The 12,850-nt window shown below is 38.9% G+C and overlaps 4 protein-coding genes across 8 annotated transcripts; 2 read left to right on the top strand and 2 right to left on the bottom strand.

Annotated features, from left to right (window-relative positions):
* Nucleotides 1-1,036: 1,036 nt before the first annotated feature.
* Nucleotides 1,037-2,617, top strand: LOC116017231. The gene is made up of 2 exons (XM_031257772.1): nucleotides 1,037-1,164; nucleotides 1,833-2,617. The coding sequence occupies exons 1-2, from the start codon at nucleotides 1,124-1,126 to the stop codon at nucleotides 2,428-2,430; spliced, it is 639 nt and encodes a 212-aa protein (XP_031113632.1). The 5' UTR covers nucleotides 1,037-1,123; the 3' UTR covers nucleotides 2,431-2,617.
* A 1,527-nt stretch (nucleotides 2,618-4,144) lies between these two features.
* LOC116016250 lies at nucleotides 4,145-5,027 on the top strand. The gene is made up of 2 exons (XM_031256408.1): nucleotides 4,145-4,203; nucleotides 4,427-5,027. The coding sequence occupies exons 1-2, from the start codon at nucleotides 4,169-4,171 to the stop codon at nucleotides 4,995-4,997; spliced, it is 606 nt and encodes a 201-aa protein (XP_031112268.1). The 5' UTR covers nucleotides 4,145-4,168; the 3' UTR covers nucleotides 4,998-5,027.
* On the bottom strand, nucleotides 4,253-8,834 carry LOC116016248 (glycine oxidase). 4 transcript variants are annotated; one of them, XR_004097713.1, is made up of 11 exons: nucleotides 8,278-8,450; nucleotides 7,629-7,818; nucleotides 7,329-7,543; nucleotides 7,126-7,196; nucleotides 6,877-7,039; nucleotides 6,351-6,537; nucleotides 5,975-6,133; nucleotides 5,798-5,886; nucleotides 5,515-5,656; nucleotides 5,281-5,344; nucleotides 4,253-5,078 (listed from the first exon to the last, which is right to left on the bottom strand). XR_004097713.1 is itself a non-coding variant. In XM_031256407.1 (10 exons), the coding sequence occupies exons 1-9, from the start codon at nucleotides 8,651-8,653 to the stop codon at nucleotides 5,558-5,560; spliced, it is 1,509 nt and encodes a 502-aa protein (XP_031112267.1). In that variant the 5' UTR covers nucleotides 8,654-8,834; the 3' UTR covers nucleotides 4,253-5,344; nucleotides 5,515-5,557. The 4 variants fall into 4 exon arrangements, 1 of the variants encoding a protein (XP_031112267.1); XR_004097711.1 differs by having other exon boundaries at nucleotides 4,279-5,078; nucleotides 7,629-7,778; nucleotides 8,278-8,834; XR_004097712.1 differs by having other exon boundaries at nucleotides 4,279-5,049; nucleotides 7,629-7,778; nucleotides 8,278-8,834.
* Nucleotides 8,835-8,986: 152 nt separating this feature from the next.
* LOC116016247 (poly(A)-specific ribonuclease PARN-like) lies at nucleotides 8,987-12,203 on the bottom strand. Of its 2 annotated transcripts, none has more exons than XM_031256405.1 (8): nucleotides 11,766-12,202; nucleotides 11,482-11,612; nucleotides 10,979-11,167; nucleotides 10,792-10,904; nucleotides 10,502-10,615; nucleotides 10,309-10,423; nucleotides 9,995-10,210; nucleotides 8,987-9,751 (listed from the first exon to the last, which is right to left on the bottom strand). In XM_031256405.1, exons 1-8 carry the CDS (start codon nucleotides 12,101-12,103, stop codon nucleotides 9,090-9,092), a joined length of 1,878 nt encoding a protein of 625 aa, XP_031112265.1. In that variant the 5' UTR covers nucleotides 12,104-12,202; the 3' UTR covers nucleotides 8,987-9,089. The 2 variants fall into 2 exon arrangements, with proteins under 2 accessions (XP_031112265.1, XP_031112266.1); XM_031256406.1 differs by having other exon boundaries at nucleotides 8,994-9,751; nucleotides 10,309-10,420; nucleotides 11,766-12,203.
* Between the last annotated feature and the right edge of the window lie 647 nt (nucleotides 12,204-12,850).

Raw genomic sequence — 12,850 nt, 5'->3', positions numbered from 1 at the left:
ATATGGAAACAACATTAGTAAAGCTTCAATTTTGATTTGGTCAAATTGATGTTTTGTACACTTAAACTGAGAGTATATTTGTTTTGCTACTTGGATAGTACGGATACAGATTTAGACTTTAATATTCTAATTCATGTCAAGATTTTCTGTTGCAAGTTTGGTACATAATTGTTTACTCGGTAATTCCAACTGAGTTAATTTGACAGTCACAAAGTTTGAAATTTGAATCTTTTCGAGAATTGCCTATTAGTTTTTTTAGAACTAATTTTTCGGTAAATCAAATTTATGCCTATTCTTATACACTACGACCCTAAGGATACCTTCAACCCTCGAGCATAATTTAGTGTGATGTTAGTAAGATAAGATAACACATTACTTTATTTTGTTCCTTATAAATATGTTTTATTTGAAGTCCCAATGTTATAGATAAAGCCAAGCCTAACGGGTAATTGATGAACTCTATTTTCATATCGTAAGGACCAAATGTTAATTTTACGGTTTTGCCCTTTCAAAATCGTTGAGCTGTTGGGTAGCTGTAAACCAGGCCCAACTACATTTGTCATAGCCCAAAATTCTCACGGCAGAACCCAAAAGCCCAAATGTGGGTTTCTTGGCAAATTATTCTGTTGATCCTGGTTCACCTTATAAATTGAATTCGATTTCAAAATACACAATTTACATAATGAATGTTCACAATTTACATATTGAATGTTTACAATTTGAGTATGTAAAATTGTGATGGGATCACTTTGCAAGATGAATCTAGGTCCATGGTATAATCATCGTGGGTTTCTTTGTTTTTTGTTTTTGTTATTTATTTATGTATTTTTTTTATTTTTTTTTGCTTTTGTTTTTTGTTTTTGAAAATTCTGTGTAACTTTGGAATTGTTACTTTATTCCAGGCTTCCAGCTTTAACTAAAACTGATATCATCGTGAAACCACAACAATCTATAGTTCTGTCCCATCAACATGGCAAAGCAACATTATACTTTCCGTCATACCAAGATATTGGAACATTACAACCTCAAATAAAATCCCCCAAAACAACATACATTACATTATCATCATATTATCATATCATATCCTACATACCTATCTCATATTCCCTCACTATCACCAGCCATGTGCAACCCACCGCCCTCATCATCCTCTACTACTAATAAGTAAGTTCAATTCTCTTTTTTTTTTTTTAATAAGTTTAATTTTTTATTATATTGGGTATAACACTATTAGTGACGGTATTACCTGCAATAATATATGTTGCCTTGCGAGGCTAGTTCTTGCACTAGAACTATTGGCATAGTATATTGTTGCCTTGCGGGACTAGCTTAGCTGGTATCCCTGCTCCCACCTAAAATCATAGGGATTATTATTTATAAGGAGAAGGTTAGATCAAGTGTTTACCACCAGGTCAAAAGTTATAGTTAATAACAAAGAAGTAACTTTATTTCTTGGTTCCCCTAGTCACGTGGTGTTGGCTTGATCCTGCTTATTGGCCTCTGCCCCAACAGAGATCTTGATAAATTAGAGGAGATAAAGACTTCTGATCTGGCCTTAATCAATAAGATATCTTGTGCTCAAAGTGTATAAATATGGTGAAACTTGGGGATTGATCATATATATATATATAGACTCTAGTAATTCTTGAGCAGGGATTCTGGGGTTAAGATTAGACATACTAGAATGTTTGATTGATGGATAACACTTGTATGATTATGACTAGTCGAATTTTTGATTAATGGGTAGAATTTTTGAACTCATTAATCAAAGATTCGACCATCTCATAGGTTGAGACTATGAGGCTCTCTCACACAAGTTTTTGTGGATGCAGAAACAGGCAAAGTCAGCGTGAAAAGAAGCTGAAGGATGTGCACGTGACGGCGCTGGACGGCGTGGTGAACGTGAACTCACTCTTCACCATCGCCATTTTCTTGGGGCTTGCAATGGCGTCGCCGGGGCAGCTGAAGAGCCTGAACGTCCGGGAAGAGTGCCAGCCGCGAGCCAACACCGCGAAGATGCTCGTCGTCTTCGAGATCCTCTCCTTCAGCTTCTTCCTCTTCTCCTCCCTCGTCGCCCAGTCCATCAAGCTCTCCCTCAACCTCCAGCCCAGCTCCTCCGATCAGGCCTCATCCGCCGCCGTCGACGAAACCCTGTTGACGGCCGGAGTCCTCTTCTCCGCCATGTCGTCCGTCGTAGGCTGCCTGTTTTTGCTGGTTTCTATGGTGAATGTGATCGAGTTGAAGCTGGGAGTGCTCTCTTGTATGGCCACCTCCACCATTGTGAGCGTTGCGTTCTTGATCCCCTTGTCGTTGGCCGGAATACTCATCTACGTTTTCGCGGCGATCAACCGATATGTTAGCCGCGCTAGTAACCCCGGCGATGACGACAGCGACGACGCCAAATCCACCGCCGCCCAACACAATGCCTAGCTTTCCAAACCGTACCCAAACTAAATAATTATATATTCTTTTTGTATGGCTTGTTTTTATTTTTATTTTTGAATAATTTGGTTCAACTAATAAGGTTGAGACTTGAGAGTGAGAGAGAGAATTAACGTGCAGTGGCTGATGAATAATAAGTTAATATTTAATGTTATTATTATTATTTTGATTTTTACATTACTCTTTTTATTTTTTTCTTTTCAAACTTTATTGTCCAACTGAACTGCTCATGAGGAGCGCATTATTTCTTGACATCCATCTTAGGTGTAGGTGAAGATTGAAGAATGTATATATAGTAACGAAGCTGATAATCAGGTTACACATTATGCGAATTAATTATTTTTTGATGGGCCATACGTAACACTAGTTAAATAATTATATTGTACATTTATTATTTATATATTACGGAGTATTGTTTAATAACGCATAAAGTTCTACTGTTATTTTACAATCTATAGGAGAAGAGTAATTAAGAATTATCAAGCCAATGTATATATACCACTCACAATGGTAGTTATTAGTTTTATTTTAAATTTGCTTGTATTATAATTCTTCAATTCATTTTAATTTTTATTTTTTTACATAATACATGCAAAATTTTAATTTGAAACTATATTATTGTGATGTAAGGGACCAAAATAACTTGTTTATAAAGATCATAATAGAGTAAAGCAACATATCATTTTATGGATTCCTCACACGCAGAGGCAGTGCTTATTGGATAGAGGATTGTGCCACCAAATTGAAGACAATTAAGGATAAGCTTTGTCGTGTCATGTAACGGATAGGTTGGACTTACAGATTGCCTATATTTACACATATCGCTAATATTTTAAGAACCAACTTAGCTTTTTACAATTTTATCATTTCAAAATGGAAAAAGTGTCAAATAGACAACTGAACTTATCGCTTTTGTGCAATTAGGCCATTGAACTTAAAAAGTGTGCAATTCAACTATCAAACAAGCAAAATTTGTGCAATTGGACCATTTTTACAAAAAATTTCTGGTAAAATCCAATTATATTACTAACATATATGTATTAAGAGTGACATTTTCTTCTACCATACTAGTTGGAAGTCAATATTGAAATGTTTTTAACTCAAATTGAATTAAAAAATTTTGTAAAAATGGTCCAATTGCACAAATTTTGCTTGTTTGATGGTTGAATTGCACACTTTTTAAGTTCAATGGCCCAATTGCACAAAAGCTACAAGTTCAGTGGTCTATTTGACACTTTTTCCTTTCAAAATTATTGAGTTGTTGGGTAGCCTATAAGACCCAACTAGATTTGCCATATGCCCATACTTTGATAAAAAGTTCTTTTTTGATGTATTACAAGTCAAAATGAACATATAACACACTAAAAATGAACTTATAATATATTAAAAACGAACTTGTATCAGTGCTTCTCCTTACCACGTGAATCACGGTTCGCAGTATAAGCACTGCACAAGGCAAAACTAGAAGCCCAAACGCAGGCTTCCGGCCGTGTCGTATTTTATAACGTTGGAATTGTTTGTTACTTTATTCCAGGCTTCCGGCTTTAACTACCATCTGTAAAATCCTGTCCCTTTCCTATGGCAAAGCAAAAATTATACTTTACGTCCTAGGAAGAAATAGGAATTTGGAACATTACAACCACAAATAAAATCCCCCAAAACAACATTAAATTACTACCATATTCTACGCACCTATCTCATATCCCCTCACTATCACCAGCTAGCCATGCCCAATCCACACTCATCGTCCGCTACTAAAACGTAAATTAAATTCCCATTCTTTTATAATGCAGACAAATTATATATTATATGGGAAAATATCAAATGCACTTTTGGTGAACCACAACCACAACGTTATACTAACGGTGCATCAAATATTGTTGCTAAACCCTAATAATTTAGGCATGGTTAATTCATTGAAGATTTTTGCAAATAATAATGTTTAATTGATCGGTTTTCTCCTTAAATGGTTGCATGAATGCAGAAAAGGGCATTATCATACCAAGAAGAACGTGCACGTGACGGCACTGGACAGTGTGGTGGATGTGAACTCACTGTTCACCATCGCCATGTTTTTGGGGCTGGACAATGAGCTGGTCTCGCCGGGGGAGTTGCAGAGCCTTAACGTCCGGGAGGAGTGCCAGCCGGGAGCCAACACCGCCAAGATGCTCATCGTCTTCGAGATAATCTCCTTCAGCTTCTACCTCTTCTCCTCCCTCGTCGCCCAGTCGATCAAGCTGTCGCTCGATCTACAGCCGCCAGACCAGGTGGCCGGAAAGGATGGCTCCGAAGAGTCGTTATGGTTGACGACGGGAGTCCTCTTCTCAGCGATGTCGTCGATGCTGGGGTGCTTGTTCATGCTGGTGTCTGTGGTGTATGTGGTCGAGTTGAGGCTGGGAGTGCTTTCTTGCATGGCTGCGTCGACGCTTGTGAGTGTTGCGTTCTTGATCCCGTTGTCGTTGACCGGAATAATCATCTACGTTTTTGTGGCCATCAGCGTATATGTTAGCCGTGCTAGTGGCCCCGACGCCGGCGGCGGCCAACAGGAAGCCTAGAATTAAGCTTTCCCTTAAGCGGCTTAGCCCAACTATTTTATGTATTTTACTCCTGCCGTTGGTATATGGGTGTGTATAAATCTGGCGTTGAAATCAATAAAATAAAATAAAATTTGAATTTGGAAAAATTATTAATTTAATAAAACCAAAGAGGGTGATGGTGGCAGGCTCTAGGAAGATCACAGGGTCAAACTCCGGTAGTGGGTATTAACTTTTTAAACTGCAACAAATAGAGAAAGTATAGAATAGATATTTTACTTGTAATAGAGTCAATAGTACTAACTTGAAAAGATCATAATGATGGTAGCTGATAGCCCGGAAGGACAGGGAAGGAAGCCATTGTGATCCTAAATAAATCCAAATTATATCTATCAGATGGTTGTTTTACAGAACAGATATGCAAAGTCCAAGTCTAATTTGTATAGATTCCTAACAAAATAGTGTTTCATTTTAGAATGTTTGAGGTTTATTAAGGAGAAAGATATAACAACCCATAAAAATGTGTTGTGACCACAACCTTTGAAAACTCTGCAGTGAAAATGTGTACTCTGGACCACATTTCATGAACGAAAACGACCATGCACAGCAAATGGAGCTGGATCAACTTTCCAAGGATTCCCCAGCACCATATCAACAATCATTTCAGCAGTTCCGGGAGCCTAGAAAATTTATAAGGAATTGGCATCAGGCAAAACTGTAGACCTAAAAGCTATGCCTATGGCTTAACCGGCTTGATATAGAACCCCGCAGGAATGCTCATTTTGTAAGTTTTAATTCAGTTAAGAGAGGTGCAGGATTACCAGTGTAAGTCCTTCTCCTTCATGGCCAGCTGCCACAAACAGATTTGAGAATCCAGGTACAGGTCCAATCGCCGGCTTCCCATCAGGCACTTGGACAGTTTAAGACAATTTCCAATCAGCATTACTACAGAAGTGATCTTTCTTTATTAAGATGAAATTCCTAGTGTTTATACTTACAGTAGGGTCTCAGTCCCACTCTCACTTCTCTGTTTTGACGCAGATCTATTAGAGATTCTTTTCTCAGCAAAGGAAAAAACTCTCCAGCTCGCTCCCATATCCGGTTGATGATAGATTCATCCACCTCAGTGCTAAAGCCAACAAGTTGTCGGCTGCTACCTGGAAGAATGGGGTTCAGATCATCTAAAATGTAAGACCACCATAACTTAAGTATAATCAAAAGAGGCTAAATAATAATTTTTCCCCAATACTAAATTAGGAACAAAGAGAGAGAATTAGTAAGTGTGAAAATTTGTCAACTCATCCTCTCTCTTGGCCATATCCATCTGCCATTTCTATACTGTTTTCAGAGTGTCTTTGTGGACTAGATACATACCAAGAACAAGACCACCAGACGTGTCCATAGTGGCTGTCATTGAGACGGATGTACTTTGTGCATCATAAATGGATCCTGAATTAGGTGCAGATTTCAGAGTAGCAGATTGATGGCTGACATACCCAGCCTCCATAAGTCCATGATTCAGCTTAAAGGGCTTAAAGTTCTCTATCACAAGCAGGTGACCCTGTTATTATACAGACAAGAGAAGAAGTTTACATGATATACAGAATAGTAATACAGTGCAAATTTGAGAGGTAGCACCCAGGATAGCTATTCCTCACTTCTACAAGCAATCATGCTTTTCATCAGAATAATGCTCTAGAGCATAATATGTACTCTCTAAACATTAAGCATAAGCTGTCTCTTATGCAAGATTGGAGGAATGTGTATATTGTTAATTCTTAAAGCATTAGTTACTCTAAGCACATGAATTGAGATGGGAAGGAAGTGGATATGAAGTATCAGTGTATCACTCAGCAGGGATGTCTATTCAACAGAAATGTCTTTCACTATAGGATAATACCTTTCGAGGCTTGATAGGGAGATCCACTTCAATATTGTGATGCTTAATCATATCATGCATCAAAGAACCACTCCAACAACCAGCTGCAAGTATAACAGCCTTCTTACTATGCAAAATGGTCTTGGAAGTCTGAACTGCTTCAACTTCCCCGGTGTTAGCAGACCTAAAATTTACAACCAACACACCAACATATTAATCTCTTGGATTTGATATAAATTTTTAACAAACTAAAAAATGAAGCTGTCAAACCTTAATAAGGAAGTAGCAGGCTCATGATAGAACTCTGCATATCTACCTTCTGCAGCAAAAAGCCTATTACCCTGCACATTGTATATAACACCTAAAAGCATTAAACAAAGCAAGTAGAGATTTAGAAATATTTGCAAACAACTGAAGCTATTTTAGAGGTAAATAAGCTAGTTCTAAATAGAAGAGAAGAGAATAAAATAAACCTTCTCAATAAATGCAACCGCACGTCGAGCATCCAATTGGCAGTCATCTGGTGCATATGCTGCTCCGCCTTCCTTTTCAATCAGAAGTGCAGGTTCTTCAGAGAGCAAGTCATTTCTTGTCAAGAATTCTGCTCTGATACCAGCATCAGATAGCTGCTTGACCTTACTTCTCAAGATAGAGGATTCCTCAGAAGTTCTACCAATTAACAAGCTTCCTGATGATAAGAATACCTCAGATTTGTGGGATGGATAGTAATAGCAAAGCTTATAGCAGTTATACATATCAAGATAGCAAAGCACCTGTCTTCTTCCATCCAAATATCTCTGAAGGATCCATGCCTTCAAGTTCAATGTTCTTGGCAAGGATCTCCCAAAGTTGATAGCTTCTCATTGCCAGTTCCCATTTATCACTCTCCGGTGCTTTGTGTATTTTCCACACGTAGCCTTGCCCTAGAACCGGCTCAAATGCCAAATAGAATGAAAAGACATCCTACAACCAATCAGACTTCAGGGAAAGAGAGTGGAAATGCATACTTTGAATCATAAGCTAGTCCAGAGAGGTCCATTTTATTCAGAGCGATACGAAAATAATAGCATTATATGTATTTTCTACAACCTCAAAAAAAAAAAAAAAAGTTTCACAAATTTTACAGCAAAGATCTCAAAGGTTACCAAAGCAATTACATCATAGGTGATCTTTTCCTTGAGAACTTCATGCAATAAGTATAAATGAAGCAGCCAACACAGTTCACTGTTAAGTACAATCAAAGTGCGATATAAATGAAACGGTTATCTTTCAAACCATCAACTATAGGTGCTAAAACGGCACTACACTGTATAGATTGTGAGAAGTGAGAGCTATGTTTATGTTCCCCACTCGTATGAACCTTGCAAATTCGGAGCGAAAATCATAGGGGATAAAGCAGCAAAGAAGAGACGTATGCATTACCTGCCCCAGTAGCGCCGGAGCAAGGCACAGCGGCATCAATCACGGCAACGGAGAGATCCGATCCGAGAAGGAATTGACGCGCGATGGACAAACCGATGATTCCGGCACCGACTATCACAACATCGAAGGAGCAGGACGCGGAACTCTGGTTCGAACCGGCAACACGAAGCGGCACGTATCCACTCCTCCGAGTTTTCTCGGTTGAAGCCGAAAATGAGAGCGGTTCATAACCGGCAGCAAGTTTGTGTCCAAACAAGTTTAAGTTTGAATTCGAGCGTAGAAGACAAGGCCGTAGAATCTTATTTCGAGGAACCAAATGGACGCCATTACTGTTATGTTTGAGTCTTGGCATGTAGTCGAAAGTAATCGCTGCCATTTCCTATCAGTGTAATCTGCACCACTACTCCCTCTCAATTCAGTCGCTACCAACGATGAAGATGGCGACTTGGCGAGGATCTTAAATCACGCATGTGGCATGTCAGTAAAACTTCCATTTCCAAAACGGACTTAGATTCCAAGCCTACGAAAGTGGGCCTGGCGGCCCCATAAATTTGGCAGTTAAGGAAAGCCCACCATCATTCATGACCAATTATTAGAAGCTGAAAGCAGAAAAGTTAGTAGTTGAAGCTGAAAAGTTAATTGTTAATAATTAAAACTGAAAAGCTAGTAGCTAATAAACTAACTGATTGATCTGCAGTGCAATAAGAAATTTCCTGTGAGAAAACGATGCAGTGTATAGAAGCAAATATGGTAGGGAAAAGGATTAAATGGCACTTGCAAATACAGATGTTGAAAAAATATAAAACGAAGGTTTACAGGTCATCTAGATTGATCATTTCATCACTATTCCAATGTATCACTGAAAGATCCTTTGCAATGTGAGCTTCTGAAAGGCATTCAGATTCTTCTTCCAAAGCCAGTTCTAAAGAATCAGCCAGGTTTGCTTTCCATAACCCTAACTTGCACACTTTTACATATGCATCATATCTAGCAGCTCTAATGCCTTCAGAGACCATCTCTTTCAAAGAACCAGAATCCAATGCCTCCAAGAGAACTGCAGACAAACCAGGACTCGAAAAAACAAGTACTGCACAACTCTCGTCCACCAATTGAATGTCAAATTCGCTCGAGAAGACTTCGTGTTTACCATATAGAAGGCTTTTCACCTGTCCAGTGGAAATCCCACTCTGGAACCCCCACAGGAAGACCACATTTTTACTGCTAACTCTTTTACAGCTTTTTGCCCGAACTCTGACATCTTCTTCATTGATAGGAGGATCCTGATAACTGGTTGAGCATGGATCAAAAATATTTGCATAGCATTCTAGAGCTGGAGGCAATTGGCCACGGTGCTCAATGGCTTCAGGAGCTTTTGGATCAACTTTCAAAATGGAGCACACCTTGGCAAACAACTCGCTTATCTTTAAAACATTATGGCCATGACTCTTGACACTGTCTGCCTTGGTTGATATAGCTGATAATTTAACCACTAGTCAGCACTGGTTCAAAGGAATTAATAATAAACTGAAAGACAAGCTTAGAATCAATGGCTTCTGCAGTTCTATTAACCCCAAAATAACATGTATAAACCATAAAAGATAATGCTAGCTTGCATCATATCATCCAGTTCACTGTAGTGAGAATGGAGTAAGACAGCATTTAACAAAGAGCATTTGCAGAATAACACAATTAATTCATTCGGTAAAAGAGCACTTGCCTTGGTGGGGAAGCTCCACATATACCGGGGCAAAGAACCTGCTATTTAGGTAAGATGTAGCCACATATATATTGTTCAAATTCTTCTGAGAGCCAAGTTCCTTCATAAGATGTTTCACATCAAGTATGTGAGGGAAGACACGACCCAATGAGTGTCTAAATTCATCCAGGGTTGATGGTAGTGGAGCTATGAATTTGGAATGAATAGATGTAAAATCTGCATGGGTAAGGGGAACACTCAGCAAAGAGAAAAAGAGAGAGATTTGGCAGCTGCAGAGTCTAGCATTATTGAAAATTTTCCACAAAGAGATGAACCATTTAGTGAGTTGTGGGCAACCACAGGTTTCTGAGAACAGGAAATCAGATCAACCACCTCTCGAAAGCCACGAACACGCTTATTATGCTTATTTTCCAGTTCTTGAAGTTCCTTCTGCGTGTTAATGAGTAACAGTTAACAACACAAGGTGATTGATAGATATTATTGAAGTACTAAAGCTTCCCTCACTACCTCAAGGAGATCCTTGTCTTCTTGGGAACTCGTCAAAACAACCCGGACTGTCTGAGTCCCACCTCCATTTGCTGGAATTAATAGAGGTACAACATCAACAAACTCCTTCAGTGTCTGGAACCCGACACAAAAGTTCAAATTCTATCAGCAAAGGTTGAATGGATAAACATGTTTCATCCCCTGTAGTTTTAAGTACCTGGTACATACCCCACTACAGATAAACATGCTTTATCCACTGAAGATTATTAGTGGTTTATCACTAACTATCAGCCGAGGGAGAAGAAGAGTACCTCTAGCACAAGCTGCACTTGCTGTTCACTGCAGATATCTATGTTCAGGCAAGGCCTAGAACCATGTACTTCGGTTGCTGCGATCATTTTCCTCAAGGAACTTATCAAAACATCTATAAAATATTAAGTAACATGAATCAGAAACAAGTAGTTAATCTCATTCTTAAGTAAAGCAATTTTGAATCACCTTCAGTTTTCTTGCTTTGATCAGTGCAAGCATTTCTCCAATGTTTAACTCGGGATTTGATCCTGTTTATAAATATAGAATCAGCAACTGATCGGGATGATGGAGATGGAACTGTACAGCTGCCAGCTGATGGACTCCTAATATGGTCTTTTGCAGCTAGTTCTTGTGCTCTGGATAAGTATGATATGCCTGCCAGACAGAACCCACAAAACTGATGAGTTCTTAATCTTTTCCCCAATCTGTCAAAGTCCTACGAAAAACAGTCACTTTGCTGAATTACTTTGAGATTTCCCAACATGTTTTCCCCTCATTCATCAATGTACTTAATTACAAATCTGAGAAGAATTGTATCATTTCCTAGACTAGATGGTGAAAAAAAAAAATCTGAAGTGATGCACTTCCAGACTTCATAATTGTGCTCATACAATACTGAATTAAAATGTAAAATTTGAATAATAGTCATTAAGGTTGTGAGCATATGCATTTTGTAGAATTAAGCTTACCGTCGTTTATGCAAGCATTAAAATCGAAACCTTCTCGAGCAATAGAGATCAAATACGATGACTGGCACGAAAAACTGTAAGAAGGCATCCCTGTTTTCAGCTCATCCCTTGGGAACAAATGAAAATTGTATCTGCGAGAGGCAGAACAGAACACTATCATCACTGACAATTCCTATTTCTCTGAAGAAATACAATAAAATAGAAAAAAAAAAAAAAAAAGCACCTGAACTCATGAAGTCTAGAAAATCAATAAACAAATAAATTGAACGGTGAAGATGACTTACGGGGAAGCAATGAGTTTGGACTCCCTGAGAGAGAAAGGGCAAACGGCGAATTGAAGAATCTGGTACCGTTCGGCAGCGCGCTTAGCTTTGAGATAAGCGATTTCGGCGGTGTCGAAGGGGAGCAGCCGTTGCCAAGGGGAAGAGTAAGCGCCGGTCGTCTGTAACGACACGGCAATGAAATCGGATTCCGTTATGCGGGTCTCTATCTCGTTCAGTGTCTCGGAGAAGTTGGACTTGGTAACTTGCTTGATGCCCCATTTGCCGTAGTTGCTGCCGCCGGAGTTTGACCGGAAAGCTGTTTCGGAAATAGCAGTGCAAAATAAGCGTCTCTGTAACATTGAACACAGAACCGGAACAGAGCTGCAGTTCAGAACGGAGACGATAGGGAAGAGCTGGCGGCTAGTTTTGGCTCCCTCGCACCGGTTCCTGGTGATTCATTTAATTGCATTTTGCCCCCCTAACTGTTACTGTTACACAGTTTCAATTTCCCCACTATAATTAGATCTTCTAATTAAAATTAAAAAAAAAAAAAAAAAGCCTAATAATATACCCTAAACCGATGGAATAGTATTATTTATTTAACACGTTATCATTTTTTTTGGGTAATATAAAGGGGGACTTACCCCGCTAAGCACGAGTCAACACGCCCTTAATATCTGCTTGTAATAGATCAATAAGACAATCGGGAAGATCTTCAAGAATTGTAGTCACCTGAGCACTAGTCTGCACAATGTTGGCCACCGCATATTTATTATCTTCCCTCCATACATAAGAAAACCGCACCATATCCAGCCCATTGACCAGTTTCCTACACTGGTGAGGGGGTCTATATCTTGTTGAGTCATCAAATCACTACCTAAAACCTTAACCACTGCCAAAGAAAAGTTCAATCACCACATTTATCCAACCACCATGTTTAACCAACAGAAGATCCTTCATGAGACCCATAGCTCCGTCTTAAAGCTACTAGTAACCTTAATATTAACTGTGAAACCCTTAAACTATTTATTCTGATGGTCACTAACTAGTCCTCCCGCACTAGCTTGGTACACAAAGTTCGTCTAAGTCCTATCGATGTAGGTAAA

Source organism: Ipomoea triloba, chromosome 4 (genome assembly GCF_003576645.1).
Source record: "Ipomoea triloba cultivar NCNSP0323 chromosome 4, ASM357664v1".
In the NCBI taxonomy this organism is placed as follows: Eukaryota; Viridiplantae; Streptophyta; class Magnoliopsida; order Solanales; family Convolvulaceae; genus Ipomoea; species Ipomoea triloba.
Note: the sequence above shows the minus strand (reverse complement) of the source record. Positions and strands in the feature narration are given on the sequence as shown.

Coding starts and splice junctions, on each gene's coding strand:
- LOC116017231 (XM_031257772.1), top strand. CDS start 1,124: ATGTGCAACCCACCGCCCTCATCATCCTCTACTACTAATAA. Junction 1,165..1,832: donor TCATCCTCTACTACTAATAA/GTAAGTTCAATT, acceptor TTGTGGATGCAG/AAACAGGCAAAGTCAGCGTG.
- LOC116016250 (XM_031256408.1), top strand. CDS start 4,169: ATGCCCAATCCACACTCATCGTCCGCTACTAAAAC. Junction 4,204..4,426: donor TCATCGTCCGCTACTAAAAC/GTAAATTAAATT, acceptor GCATGAATGCAG/AAAAGGGCATTATCATACCA.
- LOC116016248 (XM_031256407.1), bottom strand. CDS start 8,653: ATGGCAGCGATTACTTTCGACTACATGCCAAGACTCAAACATAACAGT. Junction 7,779..8,277: donor CTCCGGCGCTACTGGGGCAG/GTAATGCATACG, acceptor AGCCGGTTCTAG/GGCAAGGCTACGTGTGGAAA. Junction 6,538..6,876: donor TCCCTATCAAGCCTCGAAAG/GTATTATCCTAT, acceptor GTATAATAACAG/GGTCACCTGCTTGTGATAGA.
- LOC116016247 (XM_031256405.1), bottom strand. CDS start 12,103: ATGTTACAGAGACGCTTATTTTGCACTGCTATTTCCGAAACAGCTTTC. Junction 11,613..11,765: donor TCCAAACTCATTGCTTCCCC/GTAAGTCATCTT, acceptor TGCCTCTCGCAG/ATACAATTTTCATTTGTTCC. Junction 10,905..10,978: donor TCAAAGCAAGAAAACTGAAG/GTGATTCAAAAT, acceptor AATATTTTATAG/ATGTTTTGATAAGTTCCTTG.